Below are 22370 nucleotides of genomic sequence, written 5' to 3'. Positions count from 1 at the left end.
ATTCCAGCTTTGAAGTCTTGAAATTTTTCCCCTGAATATTTTTCACAAAATGCTTTTTAATACTGGCAATCAAACCAAGCACAGCATTTCAGACTAAGTCATTCCTGAAGCCTGTGGTGGCAGAGAGCAGCTTCCTTAAAGGACACAAATCTGTTGCTTGCTATTTGTGAAAAAAATGAGACATGGCTTTTTGTATGTAGTTTATTAGTTTGACCTAGAGCTGCATTAATTATATGGCTGTTTTCTATGGGCATCCATCATCTAGAACATCTTGAAAGCTTTGGCTCCATCTTCATTTCACCCAAGTCTTCATCCCCACCAGTAATCACTTTGGCCCCAGATGGGTCAGTCAAAACCAACTGCTCCCCAGAGAATCCTTGCCCAGCCTAAAAGAGGAGACCACCATTCAATGTTTTAAATCACAGTGAAAACCAGCAGAACAAACAGCTTGCAAAACTGGGATTGGCACCCTTATTGCTACACCCTCACAAATATGTGACAATATCCATATGAAGTCACTTGTAGCATTTCCCTGATTAATTGGCTTCGCACATCAGATCAAATCTGCTCAGGACAGATACCTACTAGAAGGGCAGCAAGGGTGAACAGTCAGAATAAAAACATGCTTTTAGTTATTTCACAACATACTAGAACATACTATGCCAAACTACCTCAACATATAGTTTTAATTTTAAAGGAACTTGATTTTATTGAAAATAACATTATTCCAAGACATGTGAATGCCAGAACTGCTTACATCATCAGATGAGCAAAGCATATTAAAATCTAACTGAAATAATTGTTCCCTGCTGTTTATTGATAAATCCCTGAATAGCTTGCAAATAATATCCTTTGAAAGGTGACTAAAGCAGAAGGCATTTTTCTTGTATGTTCAGGAACATCGCTGTATTAGTTTTTCTTTGTTACCTTCAGCTGTATCTTTACTCCCTATTTCAAAAATGTGAAGTCAAAGGCAGGGCAATCTTATTACTTTCTCCTTGGGACTATACTGGGGCCATGTAAATAATTCATGACCCAAAGTGCTGTAAAACTCAAGAAAATAAAATACACGAGGGCTCTGGAGGAAAGCAGTTTAAAAGCTGCAAATTGATGGTGCTAAAGAGCCAGACACAGCCTTGTGTCACAAAGCAGAACAGCAAAGAAATCCAGTTTGAGTCCAAAGCCACTCTTGAAAAACTTACTGTCTTAGAAGCAACTGGTTTGGGTCAGTGGCAGGTCAGCTTTTCTATAGCATGCTCGTGTAGCTAAAGCCTTCAATTATTCCAAAGGCAGCATAAAGGCTCCAGTCAGCTGTGATCATTAGGCATTTACCTGTAGCCAGGCCATTCTCCATCAGTTCTCCAAACCAGCTGCTCCATTTGCAAATTGCACCAGTTCTTTACAGTTTCCCTGAAGTGTCCAGTTGCTCCCACTTATCTCATTATCCAGTTTTAAAGACTTAATCCTACAGACCAAGCACCCATCCCAAAGTTTCCTGAGAACAGAATGGGAATTCTTACACTCAGCCATTTCTAAATAATGCCAATCAAAAAAGTAATCAGGAAAGCTGGATGGAGGGGGCTTGGAGCAACCTGGTCTAGTGGGAGGCGTCCCTGCCCATGCTGAGAGGGTGGAACTTGATGATCTTAAAGTTCCCTTCCAAACCAAACCATTCTATAATTCCAAGCCTTCTGGGTCCAGCCAAACTCACAGCCAAACACTCACTTGCAAATCAGAAAAGGACAGAAAATTGCTCTGTCTCTCTCATATTCAGTATAGCTGCAATTAAATCAGTTCAAGAAATACTGAAACTTTTATCAGCCAAAACAATTCAAATATGTTCTTCGTTGTTCCAAATAAAGATTTTATTTAAAAGATAGGTTCACTACACCTTATTTTTGCAGTCTGTCAACATGGCTGAAATACTGCAGTAATATGCAACTTGAAGAATGGAAAAAGTCTAGAATGAAGTCATACAGCAACAGCCCTTCCCCAGCACAGGCTCAGTGTGAGATTGGTTATGATTTGCCTCAGGAGCAGACTCTTCCTTGGCTTTTTAAAAATGGTGCTCAGATAAGCATGAAAGAGCTCAGGACAAATCACCCCCTTCAGAAATTCCAAGGCTGGGCCACAGGAGTTTGCTGCAATGCAGAACACAGACTATTCCTGAAGAGAAAAAAATCAATAGAAAACAATTTTACATCAGGAGAAACATATAAGAAACAGAAACTTACCTTAATCCTACTCTCTAGAAAGACCAATTTACAAAATCTTGCTCAATATGAGTAACTAAGAACCAAAGAGTCCATTCTAGACAAAAAGACTTGGCAGTTTTAACACTGCTGCATGAAACTTTTTTTTTCTGGGTAAAGATGAAGTGGCTAGACACCACTTAGGAAGTACATTGTTTCAGAAGAATAGCATTTCATACAGTGGATATTCACTACCTCTCACATTCTCAGGTGGAGAAAGAGGGTTTCTCAGACTCCTAGGTATCTTTGAGTTGTCTTATGTTCAGACAGAAAAATACACACACCCCACTCCCCATGACCATTCAACAGATGCTTTCAGAAACAACCATTCAAACTGCTTACTTTTTGATAAAATGCTGCATAGCAGCTTGTGTCTGTATTTGTTACATGTTACTTGTTTTTGACAGCAAGGTAATGTGAATTAGTTTAAAATTTGGTTGCTTGACAGGGAAACTAGAACTCAAATCAGAGATCAAACTCAGCACCTCAGTAAAGTTACAGTATGATTACTGACCTTGAACTATTTCACATTCATATCTATGGGGCAAACCCCAATTTGTTCTTGAGAAGATACCTATGTTTTTACCTGCTCCTTCTCCAATTGGTTTACAAATATACAAAGAACAAGTCATGAAAAGAATGTGATGGAAAGTGTAATGAAAGATGATAGAGATATTTTCCACACAGTTCCTGAATCAAGAGATAAAGCACCTATTTTAAAACCTCTTTTTAAAGCAGTTCAGAGTTAAGAATCATTGGAATTCAGCAGGTGTCACAAAAGAAAAAAATGTAGAAGAGCAATACGCTTTTATCTTTAAAGTAGTAAGTACATTTGATTATTAAAATGCAAGACTACCCAATCACTGACAGGTATTGAGGATACTATTTAAAATTTTTATCTAAATACTTAATGGGATATTTCTATTGCCACTCTTTAGGAAACCAGTTTTATAATCCAGTATATAATTTTGCATCATAAAGAAACAGCATCAGCAAGATCAAACACTAGGAAGTGTCTCAGTAAAAATGAGTTTATTCATCTGTATTTTAGGTAAATATGTAAATAGTCAGTAAAGCCTTTTTGCCATGACTGTAAACTTTTTATTTAAAAAAAATGTGTTAAAAACCAATACAGGAATTTCCATTAATGTTCTAAAAAATTCTGTTCACATCTTGAAAGAAAATACATTAGCAACATCTCCCAGCAGAATTAATCTTTAAAAAAGTAAAACTCCAGGTGCAGAGCTTTTCTACAGTATAGTATCCTTTACATTTTAATTTAATCACAGGATTGAATATCATTCCTCTCTGTTGTCTCTAGAACATGACTGAGAGTTTACCTTAAATAGATGATATTCAATAGTGTGTTACACATTGCCACAGGTACTAACATTAGAAGAGTGCACAACTGAATTTCACTAACAAAGCAAGACCTTCCTATATGCTGCATCATAATCCATCCTAACCAATACAGTTAATTAGCTATATGCCTTTAAAATCATGTATGTTTTCCAAGGAAAAATACCAAAAAACCCATGGTCCAAATTCTGCTCCCACTTACATTCACAGGATAACTTAAGCACCATCAGTTGTGGTTTATAGCTGAAAAGCATATAGAAAACCAGTGATTTTATGAGTGTAAGGGGGAGAAGAACTTGACCCATGTCTGTAAACATTCACAAAAGTCTGCAGTCAAAAGTGCTGGATAGGCAGCCTATCAGCAGTACAATTATTTCATTCACAGAGAGGTGTGGGGGCAGGGAGAGTGTTATAGAGAATTATTTTAGAGGCAAATTAAAATGCTTTTCTGTACTTTGGAAAGATATATTCTCAGCTAGCTAAACCATACTCCAATAAAACATAATCCACGTCTACTGAAATACAGTATAGCATCACTTCCTAGACCTCCTGATCAGATTCAGACAAAGGAGCATTCAGTTCAGCAGCAAGCCCATGACAGTATTTCAAAGTATAAGAACCCCCCCACACCCCTCTGATCTAGCCTCCCCTTAACATACTGCTGATGCTAACAGATCCTCACACATACAAAGATCCAAAGAACCATCAAGTGACCTGGATCTGTGATCAAGGTCTGTGCACACACAAGATGTGCATCTAGATGAAGGATCACCTACATCTTTAAGTATCTAGTTTCAGTCTAGATCTCATTCTATATTAAATACATATACCATACAAAACATGACAGAAGGATAGGTGCTTATACACACTATTAAGTATACTTGTTCTCCCTGTTCAGTTTGACAGCCAACTGCTCTATTTACATAAATGTCTGTTTGAACGTTCCTGATCCTATAAGATACCAAACATTCCTTTTAGCTTATGAACTGAAAGTCAAGGATGCTCAGCAATTCACAGGATCAGATCCTGAATCAGCTAAATGAAATCACAGATTAGATTTGACATCTGGCACAGCCTCCTGGGAACATTTTGCCCTTAGGTTTTCCCCCTCTTTCCCCAATTCAGACCATGCCCCTGAATAGGATAAGGCTCTGTCAAGCAGCCACGGCAGTCTTTAAAAATGTCTTGTAATTATTGCCATCCACTTTGGGGCAGACTTGTCTGCAATGAAAATGGTGTTCCTGGTGTTGATGGATAGTTAGCAAAACCTTCAGGCTGAGCTGTATAGTTCTCCAGAGCAGAAGCAGAATGTGCCTTCAAGGAAGAGAAGAAGTTAGGAAACAGCACGCATAAAAACAAAGAAACAAACAAAAACCTGAATCAAGCTAAATTTCAGGCACAGTACCAGTCCTACTCAAGCCAAAACAAATGAAGTATAATCTGAATTATGCAAAGAGCAGAGATGAGCAGTGCACCTATAGGCAGGTGTTACACTGTAGTGCAATCATTGCTCTGAAATAGCAGGGCATGAGGAAAGCAGTTGGATTAACAGGAAAAATGAAGAAGTGTTAATGGCATGTACTTTCCAGTGAAGTAAACCACAAATGATTTGGAAGGCATAGTTTAATTAAGTGCTGTAGCATTTCACTGACTTTAAACTTTATTTTCATTGCTTGAGTAGCTATGTGTGAATTTTAGTGATTTCAATTTGTGAACAAGAAAACGGACATTTCCTTAATATGATCTGGGTACATAGACTTCTACAGGATAAATATATTCCTGAGCTGCAAAAGCATCATGGCCTAGATCAAGTAACATGCTTCTTCCAATCTGTTCCCCAATATTCAATATCTGACAATATTCTGCATATTGAACAGTACATAGACACATACTTCGTTTCAAAACCTGGTATCTCACAGAAGAGAGAAACATTAATCCAAGACACTCAACTGCCTCTCTTAGTATCTTAGTATTTTGTAGAGGACTAAGTTCCTAACAGAATCCTTAATTTGTAAAGAGGTCATTTTTAACAAAAGGCAAACTAAACATCTAAATATAAACTGATGATAGTTTCAGCTAACTTACCTAACTTGATGATGTAATTATACATTTCCTAAGGTCACCTCAAGCTTCTGTTACAACAACTGTATTTGGGGGAATTATCAAGAGAAAGGCACAACCACAGCAGACACAAATTCAGGACAATCTGATTGGGTTTGTAGCAAGGCACATAACTCACAATAAAGTGTTTTTCCACAAAACTATTTAAGCATTAAAATGTCAGAATAGAACTGAGCACAGGTCTTGCAATTAAATGGTCATCTCATTAGTTTAAACACAAACCTATCAAAAAATTTGACTTGCTTATCTTTTCTTTTTAGTTTTGTGCCTCCTGATTTTACAGGGAGTTTTCAAAGAGTGCGATTAAACTCATCCAGAAGAAGAAGTGATTTTAATCATTTACTAACAACCTAATCCCAATACGTTACCACACAAGTACAGGCTGAAACAGTTACTGGAAGCAAAATAGTATTAAAAAGAAGGCACATTACCTGTAGTAATGCTGACTGTGCAGCTGCACTATGCTGCAGTTCCTGCAAGGAAGATTGTGCAGCACTTTGGGGAAAGCCAGGGATACCAGGGAGAGATAAAAGACCAGGAAAAACTGCATTTCCTGGGGTCTGCAGTCCAGAAGTCAAGCTGAAAGAATGTCAAGATGCAGCTATTATTAGAAACATCTGCATCATGTTTTATCCTGTGTTTCTCTCTATGCTTATGCCTATATAAATTAGAAAAGCACCTCTTTTTCTAAAACTCATATAAGCTCAAATTTCCAAAGAGAAATCCAATTCCTACTCACCTACAAATTATTCATGCACACACAAACCAAGACTACCTGGAGCACACCTAAGAAGGGAATTTTTGTACCTTGGCTGTGGCTACAATTCACGCACAAAAAACTTTATAGACAAAAACTAATGCTGAGTGCTTCTTTAAAACATGGGAACATCTGAGAATTTGTCTGCTATTACCTGGATGTGTTAATGGATGCCCATGTGGAATCCGTTCTTGTAAAAGCCTAACATCACTCAGCATCTCACTGGATTAGACTATTGTAATGGGGACTACTGAGGACAACCTATTTAGCACCTACTTTATCAGTTTCTAAAGACAGGTGGAAATCTACCGGTTAACCATCTTTAAAAATTAACTGTAATTACTATGAGTGAAAATAATGCCTACACCTGAAGTAAAATCAGTGTTTTGCTCATGAGAAAAAGAAATGGTTCTGACCTCCTTCAGAAACAGACACATACCCAGCCTGTGCAACAAGCGCAGAGTTGAAGTTTGAGCTAAAGGCCGAGGCAAACCCTGGCAGGACCGGAGCCGGAGATGGGGCTGTGGCAGCTGCTGGCAACGGTGCAACTGCTGCTACTGCAGAAGATGCCTGGAGGCCAGGGAAAGAAGGGAGAGCAGGAGTGACAGAGGGTGTGTTAGAGACAGGAAAACCAGGGAAGGATGGGTTTGATGATCCCAGAGGTCCCTGGGCAACAGAAAAAAGGGAAGGGACGGCACTGGACAAGTTAAGCGAGAAGGGTGGAGCGGAGGCTGTTGCTGAGGAGGGGAGTCCAGAGAGAACTGCAGCAGAGGAAGTGGCATGAGGGACAGGGACAGCTGAAGCGGTTGTAGAGGGAGCAGGTAACAGAGACCCTGGGAGAGTGACAGGGGGGGTAAGTGCTGGATTACCAGTAAAAGCAAAGTTACTGGTTAAAGACGTAAAAGGAGGAAGCCCATTGAATACGGGGGCGATGGGAGCAGAGGAGCCATGTGGGGTGAGGGAAATGGAAGCCAGAGAACTGGAATTGTTGAGAGGTGCACTCAGAGAGGAGAGACCCGAGAGTGCTGGATTCAGGGAACTGGGTAAGCTGACAGGTACTGAAGCTGTTGAGGTGTATGCACGCCCAAGAGCTGACAGTCCTATAGTGCCATGAGAAGAGCCAGCTGAGTGAGAAGGACCTTTGAAGGCCGAGAGGGTAGGACTCATGGGTTCTGTTTTGACCAGAACTGGGATATTTGTGGCAGCTGCGGCTGCTGAGAGCTGCTGGTCAGGATTAGTAGGGCTTGTGCCATGCAAGAGGGAGGCTGAAGAGCCACAGTTGACTGGCATAATCGGTGGAGAAGTGGTTAAAGGTGACTGTGCAGGCAATGCTGGTGGAGTGGAACTAGAATTGGCCACAGATGGTGATGGAAGACCTGGAAAAATGGCCAGCCCAGGTGTGGAGGACCGCTGTGGAGTGGGGGTGGCTGATGGAGTATAACATTTGTTGACAGAGGAAGTGGGAGGGTCAGAGCTTTGGTTAGCAAGAGAAGATAAAGAAGCAAGCTCACTTGTCATAGCAGAAGGTAAAGCAGATGAATTGATTAATGAAGTGTCATTTGATGTCAGAAATCCTTTTAGGACAGACAAAATCGGGTTAGGCAAGCTAAGTGAACCAGGAATGGTAGTGGCAGGAGAATTAGCAATTGTAGATAGAACAGGACTAGAAATCCCTTGAGCATTGGGAGGCAAGGACAAAGGGAGGCCAGCAAAAACTGATGACAATGGAGTGGGATTATTAGCAGAAGCAATTGAAGAGGTTGCAGAGAAGGGGAGGCCAGCAAATGGTGCAGCAGCAGATGCAAAAGCTTCACTAGGTGCAGGTGTGGCACATGGCGTGGAAGAACTTTGAGGTGCTGGTGTACCAGTGGGTATAGAAGCCAGCCCAGAGAAAACTGCAGGGATGGGGGTAGAGGTTGCATTGTGAACAGATGTGACAGGAACACCAGGCAGTGAAAGGGATTTGATGACAGTAGGGGTTGGGGTGGATGACTGAGATGTATGGATGGAAGAGGAAACCTGTCCTGGAAAAACAGGAAGGACAGGGGTAGACATGTTCATCCCAGAGATGAGTGGAGTTGCAGGTGCTAATGGATGGCTTATTGCCTTGACAGGTGATGGGGTAGGGACTGGAGTAGCAGCAGGTGTTGAAGAATTAGAACCATGAGGAGTAAAAAGCTGATTCGCTTGTGCAGAAAAAGCTGCAAAGAAACAAAACTGGTAAGAATAGTTGAAACCATCAGAAATATTTGAAATTAATACAAACACATTTTATACAGCATTTCAAAATATGACACACAGACAACAGCTAACATACAATGTCTCTACATAAACAAAAAACACTAGAGCCTACGAAAACATAACAACAAGGTATGTACGAACACATCACACAAACTGTACATCATGGAGGCTACCACTCCTCTTTAAAACACTTCATGACATCTGCTACTGCTTCAGGATCTCATGCAAGACAGCTAGATAAGCAAATACATTCCATACGGAAGTCCAAGTGAACCAGGTGAACACCCTCCCTCTGGTCCCTAACACCTGGCAGTACCCAAACCAGATCTAATATTCCATGGGCATCAGATCACCCAGGCTCCTCTGCATCCACTCTCACTCAAGGTCAGAATTTCCTTCAGAACCAGTTAATTCAATGTATCATGATTTCAGAGAAGTTAAGTCAACAATTGAAGAAACCTGATTTCAGGTGCTGGTATGTTTCTCTCCTTCAAAATCAGGTCACTCTCTTCACCGTTTCCTTCAGATTTGGATTCTAAGATGGTATACTTTTAAATTTATGTATCACACTACAGTATTAAACTAACATTGGCACTTGACTTTATCAATAAATATTTAAGTCTTAAGTCAGGTGTCTATAATGGAGGCAAGCACCAGCTAATAGTAGTATCAGCTTATACCAATCCTACAAAGTAAATCAAAGAGATTTAAGTCAAGCTAGTGGAAAACAGGCAGGAAGACCGTGAATGAGAATGTGGAGCTAAATGGAAAAAAACTGCATTTATGAACACTGGCATGTCCAGAACCTTGATATACCTCTATCTAGTTTTCTGTGGAATGTGAATGTATTAATTAATCATTCCTCTCAAACAACCCTCCTGCTTCATTCTACTTTTAAAATAATCTCTTCAATCTTAAGCAAATCACTGATCCAACCAGTCAAACTCATCACCCATAACTGTAACAGCTTAGATGCTCAGATTATACAAACACACAAACCTAAAAATGGAATCTTTAAAATCTTGGACCTAACTTGATATGACAAACTCCTGTTTTATGGATCTTGAAACTCTAAAACTAACGAGTTTGCAAACAAACTATTTCTTTCTACATATTCTCTTCCAAAAACCTAAACTGAAATCGCTTGACTGTCCTTTCCTATCATGTTTCCAAGCTGAAGAATCTCCTAAAGGATCACAGTTGTTATTCCTGACAGATAAACACCAATGAAATACAACTGCAATAGAATCCAGAGCTGTGATTGAATTTGTCTTCCAAAAAGAAAATTTCACTCCTTACACTGTGTTCATTAAACTGTATAAAATAACTTGGATTTTTTTTTGTCTTAGAAATATTTACAGGAGGTAAACTTATAACTTTATCTATTTTGGGTATTTGTTAATATGGTTGACTCAAAAGATTCTCACTCCTATTTGTCAAACTTAATAAAGTATTAGCAAAGCCTTTGTGTAAGTAGTTCATAATTGATTTTGTTATTTGTACTAAGTGCACAAAGCATATGGAATACCATACAAATAGAGACAAAAAATAATAATAAAAATGCACAATTCTCTATTCAGAAAAAAGAATTAGATTTTAAAGAGCAAGACGAAACTCCAGGTAGACATAGTGGGATGTAAGAGTGTGGGATAAGACATTTTACACTTGGATTTCAACATACAATAAAAAAAAAAAAAAAATCTTTCTCTTGTTTTTCTAGCTTCTCATTGCAAGTAATATATGAAAACAGAAAGTGACTTAGTTTTCCAATAAATGTCTAGGCTTTTAACAACTTGAAAGGTATCACTGAAGTGTTTCAGTGCACTACATTGCAAGCGTATTTTGATTTAGCTTTTTACATGACTTCTCATATATTTACATGCTGAAGAATCTATAACTTTAATGAGCTAACATGAAAGGAAGAATTCTAGTGTTTCAATGCTCCTAAGTGCCAAATGCCTGAGATAATTTTTTTTCTAAACTCCAAAGAAACTATTCCAGCAGGCTATTCCAACAGTAGCTAAATACTTAGAGGGTTATGCAAATCCTGCTAAACAAGTAAGTTGTTTACATTTTCTGAACAAATAACAAAGATACAATTGACAGAAAAATCCCCCTATGGATTTGCAATTTACCTTGATTTTGGGAAGGTTTTGCCTGGCTGGAAAGGTCTTCATTTTCTAAATGGAGAACAATAGCTTGTTATTTAAAAGCAAATGAAACTCTAGCAGTGAACATCCACTCACAACAATGATTAGAGAAACTACCATCAGCATTTTTAAAGGTATGCATGTTTTACCTGATACCACTTGATTAGCATTGTATGGTGGAGGAGCTGGTAAGCCTGGAGCTATGACATTAGCCATTGGAACTAAGCCTGCATTGTTGTAAGCACCTGAAAGAACAAATACAATATAAATACCAGCTGTCAGAAGAACTCTATATAAATCAACCAATAAGTGCTCTTTAAAATAACATTTTCAAGACTGTAAGACATTTCTCCAGCAAGAAGCCAGACCAGTTAACCATCCAGTCTGGATACAGGCTTTTGACAATTTCTGCCTGACTGTCATGCACTGTGATCCAAATGTTTGGATCACAAACATTTTGAAAGGGTCTTTGAACTTTAAAATTAGAGTCTGGAACAGTCAGGTTTCAATTGCTTTCAGTGCCCTTTGCTTGAAAAACTCAAAGGGGAAGTGATTCAGAGCATCTGAAGCCTCATTTGTTCTTTCTTTAACTTAAAGGCTATTGCAACTCCTCCAACATGAAAGCCTTGACAAACAAAAGAACCAAACATACATCATTGCCCATGACCAGCCAGTCTTTCAACATTAGTCATAAAATACAGAGAAAAATGTCCTATCTCAAATGCTTCAATATTTCAATATTTCAAATGCTTCAATATTTCTCTAATGTTAAGAAATTCAAGTAGGTTGGCAAATTACTTGTAAACACCTACTGTACATGACATAAAGATATAAAGATAAAGATATATATATAGATAAATATAGATATATATAGATAAATATATATAGATAAAGATATAAAAATATAAAGATATATCTTTTTTTTCATCCCTTATTCTTTGGAGGAACTCAAACTGTTAAACTGCTGGGGTATACAGTTCTGATGAAAAACATCAGAATTTAAATCACAGGAAGAGATAAAATCCACATTGATCCTAGATTATTATGTCAAGTACTTAAGAACTTACCCTTCAAGGGCAAAGAGCATGTGAACAATACTCAAAGGGCAGTAATGTCAGACACAAGTCCCTTCTGATTTCACTGATTTCCTAACAGTTGTACCTCATGTTAAGATTTCTTGCATGACAACTGTTAGTTGGAAATTGAAAAAGTAACTAACAAGCATTGCAACATCCAGGAAGGGAATGTTAAACCAATACATTTAGAGGCAGAAAACAAAATATCATTCTGACACTTGGGAGCGTTGCTTGAAAACAATCTCATTCAACAGTTGCAAATCAGCATCTGGAATCTCATTAAAAACGTATATATATATATGTGCATATAAAAAAAATATATAATTGGTCATCAATTCTATTGTCACAAGAGGGTTTTTTTTTAAAAAAAGAGTTGCAGCATAATACAGCCCTGAAACTACAAAAGCTCTAACATAGTCTAAAATGTACTAATACATCCAGTCACAGACCAAATTTTGTGCTCAAATTTGTTTTATTTAATATAAATTTGAGGTAGTCTGAGAGTTTCCTGAACACTTTCTGTGGAACAAGTAATTTCTAGGGCACAAATCATCAGACTTACTTTAGCCACTAGTAGTGCCCATTTTTCCAAACCAACTGTAAAGACTTGCAGACATCAAGCTGCTTAGATGACATATCCTTCGATATAAATGCTAACAGCTCTACCATACTTTCTTATCAGGTATCTTAAAAACCCTCTGAAGTCTATAATATCAGTGAAAAGCAAGATTCCTACCCATAATACTTGTTTCCAGACTCTTTGTACAAAGAAATGGCAATTGCCTTGCTCCCTTCCCAAAATGTCTGGAATCAAACAAATGATGCAGTAGAGCAAAGACAGAGGAGTTTATGAAGAAAAACTCAACCTTACCTAAGGCAGAAGGCTAGGAATAGTCAGATCAAACACAAGAAAAGGCAAACACTATGTCCCTTCTGATTCTGATATCTACAAGCCTAATGTTTTCTTTAGAAAACTGATTTCCACTGTGATGAAAAGAAAGTAAAGCTGAAGGCAGATGAGAAACAGATAACCATCCTTCATCCATTTCTGCCCAATCCAGGGCTGTGTCTGAACATATTCTAAGTTTGGTACAACAGGAACAAACCAATAGACTTGCCAAGCCAAAGCCCAAAGCCTAGTCAAAATATTTCAACAAAGACACAGCCCTAGTCTTGTCTGACATGCATAATGCCTCCTTTAAATGAAGTGTTTTGTCACCAGAACAGGACTGTGAATTCTTCTTTTGATGCAGATGTTGGAAAAAGAAGCCAATACATTCCTCTTTTTATCAACTGTGCAGTCATGACAGGAAGAAGTAGAAACTCAGTACCCAGAGGAGGCTTAGGGAGTGCAAGCCAATTTCAGGTATGACTGTGGTCAGAGAAACTGACACTTGACACTTAACACTTAATGGGTGAAATAATAGCAAAAAGACACAGAAGCCTTACTTGGTGCAATAGTTGCATGTGGCCGACAGGGTGGGATGGGGTATGGGACTGGTTTGTGTGGATTGTAGGTTGATGGAGCCTATATAAAAAAAAAAAAAACAAACAGAAGAAGCAATAATGAAAGCATTACCTAAAGTTTTTCAGAGAAAAAGCTAACATTCAGATACTACTACAGACAGCTGCTCCTCACTGGAAAAATCAATGATTTCAAATTTCTTCATAATACTGCTAGTGACAGCAAATATTTCACTCTTTCTGAAAATAATGAAACAAACATCACTAATATACTTTTAAACTTTAATAAAATACTGAACACAGATGGAGAAGGGGACTCCTTCCTGCCTTCTAGTCTTCACACTCTGCAGTCTTGGAATGATTTCTCATTTTAAAGATTTAGCACATTTAAAACACATTTAAAGATTTAGCACATTTAAAAAATATTTATGAAGTTACCTGTCACTTTAAAATAATACAACTTAGTGGGAAGCATCTCATTATGAAAATAAAACATTTGGACAATACTTCAAAGCAGTGTACTAGGTTCATTGAGAGTTTGTTCCACATACTTATTTTGAAATACAGATCAGTTGTGTTGTTAAGAAACAAGAACCTCCTTCTAAGGCACTGGTGTACTTCAAGCATTCAGGATGCAGGCATTTTTTATGTTTGTGTGGGAAACCATCAGTGACTTTCATAAAAAAATCTCATGTATTTGTATCTAAAACTTCCACTAGCTCATGATGAATTACTAAAATGCTTTTTGTCTTCTATTACTGTAGTTTAAATCCTGCCTTAAAATGCACACACATTCTACCCACTAGAGAATCCTATCCTCCACAGATATAAACCAGAGCTTCAAGTTATATACAAAAATACTAGGTCATGTTACCTTCATTACAGAAGCTTAGCTTTGTTTAAACTGCTGCTCTACAGTCCTCCTGCAACATAACAGCTTTTTATATAAAAGTCAAATTGAATTGCCTGGCAGACAGAATTTTGTTTCTTAAAAGCTTCCTTTATCTATTCATTTATTTGACATACTGGTTTGGATGGTCCAAGTATACGGGCTGCTATTCCTTTTCCTTCATTAGTACATTCTTCTGTGTCCTTTTTGATAGGGGTTCCCTGAAACAAAAGAGAATTAAACTATGAAGTAATAATTTAGAAGTAAATCCTGCTACAGAATTTCTGCCATATTTAATTTTTTTCTAAGCTACATTCAAGTTTTTTGATATTCTGAAAGTGACACTTAACCATGTTTGTTGGGAAAAAAGAAGTTGTGTTCTAGGCTTGTAAAGTCTAATTAAGGATTCCTCTGATAGCCTGGTTTATACCACTGAACTTTTGTAAAGAGATGTATATCAAAGAGTCCATGTTTCTGCATAATTAGAATTCTGAATTTTGATTTGTGGACATGGTAACTTACATGTTGCAGTCCCTTAAGAGTTCACAAGAAATACTTAATATGTTTTTTCAAGAATACTCTAAGATTAGTGGTAGTACTGTTCTGAGAATATCAGGACATCTTATCAGTCTGCCTCTAAGACTCTTTACACCTCTGCCAATTCTGCCAAGTGTTGAAGGAGTTTATAATGTTTTCTTTACAGGAACAATGTCTTAGTAACACAGTAATCTTTACTTGAAGCAGCACAGAAAGAAGATGCAAATAAATATAATGTAAGCTCCCTGTAAATGTGTAATAGGATAATAAAACATATATTAAAATGCTTTTTATTCCACTCCCTCCATATATATGTCTACTGGCTTTGGTTATACTATACTGAATCCTAAATCAAGGACATTATGAAAATCAAAAGCATAGGATCTTGCTTACTGGGAAAATTCCATTTATGCGGCTTGGTTTGCCCTTGGGATAAGGGTTGCCAGGAATCATGCCACAGGATGATATCATAGCATGAGGAGCCTTACAACCTGTTTTTGAAGCCTGCAAAATAATCAAGAAAGTATGTTATCTGCTATCAAATCCAATGCTTTAAAGAAATGATTCATTGTTTTGTGACATTTAGACTGCATGAATTGAACTACAGTGAACAAATCAAAGCTTTGTGCCAAATCTTCTTCCCAAATACTCCAAACAGTGCGAGGTTCTGCCAAAGGCCCCTTTGTTTTGAGTAATTCTACTCAGACCACCTCTGCTTCTCCTGAATTTGGTGTTCTCTTGAAACTGTTCTCTAAAAAACTGCAGACTGTTTCTTTCAGCATTGGCTGTAACTCTGTGCCCCTTTTTTCATATGATCCTAATGCCTGACAGAAACTTCCCCTTTTTTTACACGTATGTTACATAGCTCTTATCTTTTGAAGCTGCTGCTTTCAGCTTGTCTTCCACCAGTACTTTCCAGCTGCCATCACATTAAGTCCTGACCCCACAAAGACCATATGGATGGGGACAATGCTGCATTTGACAGAATCAAGCATACCATAGTATCTTGACTACCTGCTCAAGAATTCTTCTGCATCTTTTCTTCTCTGACATATTAATTCTGAACAGATCTTCAATAAGGCGATAATTCTGAGCATCAACAATGTTCCTATAAATAAAGACATTGAGAGATGATGACTGTCATTCCATATGCTTATCAGAAATATTGCAATACTATCAAGTGATCAATGCTTATTCAGCCAGTATCCAACAGTACATTGAAAAAACACAATTGGTTCAGATCATAATATTACTGTTACTAATTATGTAAAAACCCTGGGCTTAAACATGGACTTTAAAGCTGAAAGTGAAACATGGTATTGGGATTAAATATTAACACAGAACAATGGACAATGACAGTTAGACTTTATGCAAAGCAGATGTATTTAATGAAAAAAAAAAAAAAAAAAAGCCCAAAGGAGAACAACACTTCATGGAACAAATCCCCTACACCAGGCAGAGGAGCTCCAATATAAACATAGGTAAAAGGCAGACCATTTGAAGCAGCTCTTGAGTGAAAAAACCCAGCTCTCTGTGTAACATACATCTAGAATACCTATTCACTTCTACAGATGTTATATCTGTACATCAAACATGTCAATTTAAGAGATGTATTTAATTCATTTTTACTTATGTAATGTTTAGAGAGGTCTTTTCAAATTCAAAAGTGCCAATGCCCAGAATAGCTTTTAACATTTCAGTGAGCAGAAAGAAGCTTAAGGTCCTCTTAATTCTCTACAAGATTTGAAGATCACTGTAAAAACACAGGCAAAGTGGCAGTTTTCCAGCAGTCTTAAGCCCACACAGCAGCTCGCTTAAGGCTCAGATGAACTATTGAATTTTCCACATCTACTTTCAATTCTTTTCACAGCTCTATCAATAATGTATTTGTGTTTTACCTTAACTGGCCACAGTGTTTCCCTCTAGAAATATCCTAAAATATGATATATTTAAACATTAGCAAAACCAATACAACTGAAGGAAATATAACATGAGAAATACTCACGAAGCTAAGATTTCAAGGGCAATAAGTTTATCTTTACTGAACGTGAAGCAGTTGAGAATATTAACCATTTTTGATGCGGGAACTGCCACTATTTTCTGCCAAGTAAAGAAGAAAAAATTATGTATCAAATAAGACAGCACAATTATTTTAAACCCAGAATGCTACTTAGTAGCAGATTCATATAATGTATTGCAGTAAACATTTATTCTCTCCCTCCCACTGGGAAAGAGACTAAATCCTGAAGGAGAAATGAGCAAAGGTAACAAATAGTTACATAGCAACTCTATTCTTGTGATACAGGGGAATACCCTAGTTAAAAGTATTCTGATACAACTGAAAAAGATGAAGAGGAAACTGAAGATTCAGGGGCGGATTGACCCTTCTGCTGTAAAAGCAGCCATCACGAAATTGAAGTGAGATGAAGAGGGAAAAACTATTTCACAAGATCATGCCACAAGAACTTACATGTTGTAAAGCCTTTATTGCCTTGAGCTGTGGTTCAGCCCATGAAAAGTATCTCAGTAACTCAACAACCTGCAACAGAAGGGCCTTCAATTAATCTTATATACATGTGTTAAAAATTTATACTAACAGCATCAATGTTCATTTTTTGAGTACGGTGGTATACTGCTGATAAACATGTCTGTCTCTGATGTTTGATTACATCTAATGTTCTTTTTATGTCTAAGTAGGCTTCTAAAAATTCTGTTATGAGACTAGAATATAAAAAAGTCTTTCTGAAAAAGCTTATAAGCATTCAGTATCTCAAAAAGCATATTCAAAAAACTTACACCAAAAAAAAAAAATCCAGAAGAAAAAGAAACAGGTAAAACAATCTACATAGTACTAAAATAACTTGGATACTTATTACTACATGCCAGTTTGGAAAATACATGCAAAATAATCCTACATTCCATGATGATCAAGGGTGTGGAACATCTCCCTTATGAGGAAAGGCTGAAGGAGCTGGAGCTCTTCAGCTTGGAGGAGACTGAGGGGTGACCTCATTAATGTTTATAAATATGTAAGGGGCAAGTGCCAGGAAGATGAAGCAAAGCTTTTCTCAGGGGTGATAAATAATAGGACAAGGGGCAATGGTTACAAACTGGAGCACGGGCAGCTCTGTATAAATATAAGGAGGAATTTTTTCACTGTGAGGGTGACAGAGCACTGGCACAGGCTGCCCAGGAAGGCTGTGGAGCCTCCCTCCCTGGAGACATTCAAACCCCACCTTATCTCACCCTGCTTGGGCCAGGGAGGGGGTTGGACTAGATGATATTTCAAGGTCCCTTCCAACCCCTAACTTTCTGATTCTATCACCAATTTCTCCAATTTCACCACTACCCCTACAATCCCAACAGGAACAAAAATGTAATGATTTTGATAACAAAAAATTTTGGAACTATTTCAGCAAATTAATGCTGATCTAGTAATAAGGAATAAAATCTCTTCAGTTAAAAAATAAAAAAGGTAGTGTGATCAGTCTCAATATGACTAGAAACACTGTCTTTCTGTATTACTGAATACACAAAACCAGTTGTTCCCATAGAGCCCATGACATCGTTGACTTTTACCTGTTCACTAGAAAAATATCCATGGACATACTCAATAGCTTTCAATTTGTACTCAGTCAATACAGCCTAGAAGAAATAGAAATAAAGACATAATTAGTCCCTCAAAAATTATAATTACAGCATACCCATCTGCTAACTATTAAAGTAAAAACATCTGACCTTAAGAATGACATTTACAACAATTGCACTTCAATATTTCTAATAGTATGCTCCTTAGATAACTGAGAGAACAAAGAAAATAAGAGGTGTAATTTAATTCTTTTTTTTAAAGTTATTTTTAAATTTTGTTTTGCTTTTTGTTGTTGCTAAAAAAAAACCATACTGATTCACTCCTTTTTCCTTCAAGGTTTAAATTAACTTCATGTTACACAAGATAATAAAGTTGATGATTCATACAATCTCTTTGTATGTTCCCTGTAAAACAATCAGCACAGCATCTTACTTTGGTGAATCTGGATAGCAAGTCTGTACAGACAGAATTAAGTATACAAGAAAGGTCATTCCAGAGGGTGTTTTCTTGTCATTACTCTCCCATAATTCAAACACCAATGTGCAAGGACACAAGAAAAAGGCAGCAGCTTGCTTTAACACAGTACTGGATGCCACTTTTGACTTAATGACAAGACACCTCTGTTGATGATCATGTAGGCTTTGTAATAGCCACGACCTCCTCTCTCATGCTCAGCTCACTGATACAGGTACAAGACATAACAATGACAGATAATGAATGGCTGAATTCCTGCCCCAAAGTGATGCATGCACTTTTCTTCCCCAGTTTCCAAGGCCCCTGTCTCTCATGCTTATTCCTAAATCACCTCCAGCAACACCCACAGACAACTTCTATCTGCTCTCCAAAAGCCCTAAAACCTACCCCTGCACCTTCTTTTTTTGTCCTTCTCCCTCACACAGTCAGATGTGAAGTTCAACATCACTACAACCTGACTGTGAGTAGCACAGCTGCTCAGAGCCCCACTTGCATCCTGTTATGAGGCAATTCCCTTCCTTTCTGTCCCTCATTAAGAGATCCACACTACCACACTCTCTGAAGTCACAGGGAAAAAGGACTTCTCTTTTCATGCTCAATTTTTCTTTTCTCCCTTCCTTCTCTTTACATAGTTTGGAAAACACCTGGTATGTCATATTGCAACTTCCTTACCAAAACAAATGTCACTCTCCCTCAGTAAATCAACTGAATGACTTTAATATAAAATTTCTATTAACAAATATGAACAAAAAGCACTACTATGTATATTTATGAAGAGAAACAAAAAACAAAACCAAACCTCAGAGTTTATTTTATTAATAGTAAACATACATGGGGTAAGATAGAATGAAGCTCCACACTAAGACACTTAAATAATTGTTCCTGCTACTTGTAGGACTGAAAATGAAACACATCAACACAACCTGACTTGAGAATCACATAATAAAAAAGGTTATAATGGAGAGCTAGACATGAAGTTTAAACAAAGGCCTAGCAACAAGGACACAAAACAAGCATTTGGAAAATGTACACTGTGCCTCAACAGCACAGATATTATTAACACAGCACAGAACTGATCCCTAGATCAACATTAAGTTAGGTTTACAGGGACACAGGCAGACAGGAAACAAAACTGCCTAAAGCCACATGTTAAAACCTCTTTTGTTTGAAGTCTTTGGTAATCACAGAGTGTATTCTAAAGGGCTGCACTGCAGCAGTAATATCTGAAACATAACTCCCTCCCACCATCAATTCTCAGAGAGAGTATTCATGTGCAAATTGTTCCTTGACTCCTCCACATTTCTCCTTATAAAAATTGAAGCTGAGAGGGAACTCAACAGCCTGAAATATCCTAGGCTGTCACGTTTTCAGCTGGTTACACAGCATGGAACACACCTGTTTTATAAAGGAGAATTTATTGCCATGACCTCATGCAAAAATGCTAACAAGTGCAGTTGTGATGACAAAGAGTCATCACCAGGACTTTTACACCTCAATGTGCTCCAATATGTTAATCCAGAGATTTAACACCTCAGCTGCAGCCGTCACTGCATCTCACTGAACTGAGGCTGAACTGAAAGTCAACTCAGTAACACTCAAGTCCAAATAAAGGAAATTACCTCTCCTGGAACACCCGTTGTAACAAAAAGCACCTATCACAAAAACGCCAGTGTATCTTATTCTGACTTAAAGCAATCTTCTCCTAAACAAGCCCTTTATTTTCACACCGTGACAGCTTTAGCAGGACACACAACTGTTCTACTGTGACATGTAAGCCTCTGCTTAACTACAGCAAAATAAATACATCATCCCAGCTTTCTCCTTCCCGCACAAGACAGGAACCACAGTTCTATTAATCTGCGAGGTTCTGAAAAGACCCACTCATTTCCATCTCCTTTTCCCACTTCCAGCATTGAGGGAACCGTCCCCACAGGAAACTCCTGTTAAAATCAGACCTCTCTGCAGAAAGAAACGAGTTCCTCATAGACACCAAGAAAGCCGAGTTTTGTACCTCTCCTTCCCACAACCAGCAGGTATTTTACTCCGAGTTTTTATGGGGTGATGCACAAGCCAATTTCAGAGCACACAAGAAACCCAAGTCCCTCACATCCCGGAGGAAAATGTGAGCACACTCCTGAGCTGTAGGATGTGTAGCTTTGAACAAGGACAGCAGAGAGCAGCTTTGAAATCGGCCACTCGCGTCCCGTTTGTGTTTTCTCCCCTAAACCACCGTGTGGATACCCCACACTCGAACTCCCCATCTCAGGTCAGGCCAAGCAAACGCAGTCCCTCCCCCCATACAAGAGATATATTTGACAATTTTAGCTTTTCTCCTACATTTTCCTTGACAGGGAAAACGCCGGGATAAACTTAATTCAAACGCTCATTTCGAATGAGCACTTTTCAAGCACACGTTGTCAGCTCAGTGGTTGGCAGTCTGGGCATTCAGGTTTTCTGAGAAAATAAATATCTCTTAAAAGAGACCAAACATGTCACAGCAGCTTTGCACTGTTAAATCCGACATACAAAAATGGGGATACATCAACAACACAGGACTACGGTGCTTCACAAGGAGGGGAAACTCAGTCGTTATTGAATCCTGAAGTGGCTATTAAAGAACACATAACACCCAACATGGTGTCTTCATCAAGAGGAATGTTCACCATCAAATGGTTAAAACTAACATGCAAAACGAGAAATTACCTTTCTAATTTCATCCAGCACGGTTTCAAATGATTTCTTATCCATTTTTATTAGTTCATTCAACGCAGATATTTAAACATGAAAAAAAAAATATAAAATATCCAGGCCAGAGACTTTACTCAGTAAAGTCGGAAGAAAAAATTAATAATACTTAAAAAAACCAAAGCAGGGGACGAAGGGCAGCCTGGAATCTTGTCAGCCCCTGGGAGCTTCTGCTGGACACAGCTCAGGAGACAAAGGCAGAGCGCCGGGAGCTACCCGCGCCCCTCACCGTGCGTTTCCAGGCCGTTCTCCCGGAGCAGGAAGAGGCAAGGCCTGGGGCAGAGGGGGCAGGAGGAAGGAGCGGCCGCCGCGGCCCCCGGGAGGGAGTTCCGCTCCCCTCAGCACGCGACTCCCAGGCCCGCCGGGCCCGCGCCGTTCTGCGGGGCGCCCCCGCGCCCCATGCTTCGCCGGGCCACCCCCCCTGAACTGCCGGCGGTCAGAGGCCGAGACCCGCCCGAGCGGCGGTGGGTCACGGCTGGGCAGCGGCGGAGGCGGCCCGGGACACGGCGAGCAGCCCGGAGCCACCGACAGCACACACCGCTCCACCGGCCCTGCCGCTCCGCTGTCGCGCTCCTATGACATCACAGCGCGGACGGGAAGGCCCCTTCCATGCTGGTCTAACACAACGCAGCCTGCACAGAAACGGCAAAAACTCGAACCCTACTCGCCCCCCTTCCAGTCCTTGTGTGCCGCCCCGACACGATGATCCCCGTCTC

General features: G+C 38.8%; 1 protein-coding gene across 2 annotated transcripts; it reads right to left on the bottom strand.

Moving 5' to 3' along the window:
• Positions 1 to 1847: 1847 nt before the first annotated feature.
• PROSER1 (proline and serine rich 1) lies at positions 1848 to 22205 on the bottom strand. Of its 2 annotated transcripts, none has more exons than XM_030466479.1 (13): positions 21613 to 22205; positions 18426 to 18491; positions 17317 to 17385; positions 16852 to 16946; positions 15861 to 15954; positions 15240 to 15350; positions 14447 to 14530; positions 13406 to 13484; positions 11030 to 11125; positions 10866 to 10910; positions 6929 to 8690; positions 6164 to 6311; positions 1848 to 2166 (listed from the first exon to the last, which is right to left on the bottom strand). In XM_030466479.1, exons 1-13 carry the CDS (start codon positions 21655 to 21657, stop codon positions 2161 to 2163), a joined length of 2700 nt encoding a protein of 899 aa, XP_030322339.1. In that variant the 5' UTR covers positions 21658 to 22205; the 3' UTR covers positions 1848 to 2160. The 2 variants fall into 2 exon arrangements, with proteins under 2 accessions (XP_030322339.1, XP_030322331.1); XM_030466471.1 differs by lacking the exon at positions 1848 to 2166 and adding an exon at positions 4278 to 4925.
• Positions 22206 to 22370: the final 165 nt, after the last annotated feature.

Source organism: Calypte anna, chromosome 1, assembly GCF_003957555.1.
Source record: "Calypte anna isolate BGI_N300 chromosome 1, bCalAnn1_v1.p, whole genome shotgun sequence".
NCBI lineage: Eukaryota > Metazoa > Chordata > Aves > Apodiformes > Trochilidae > Calypte > Calypte anna.
The sequence above is the reverse complement of the archived record's forward strand: the minus strand, read 5'-3'. Positions and strand labels throughout refer to the sequence as shown.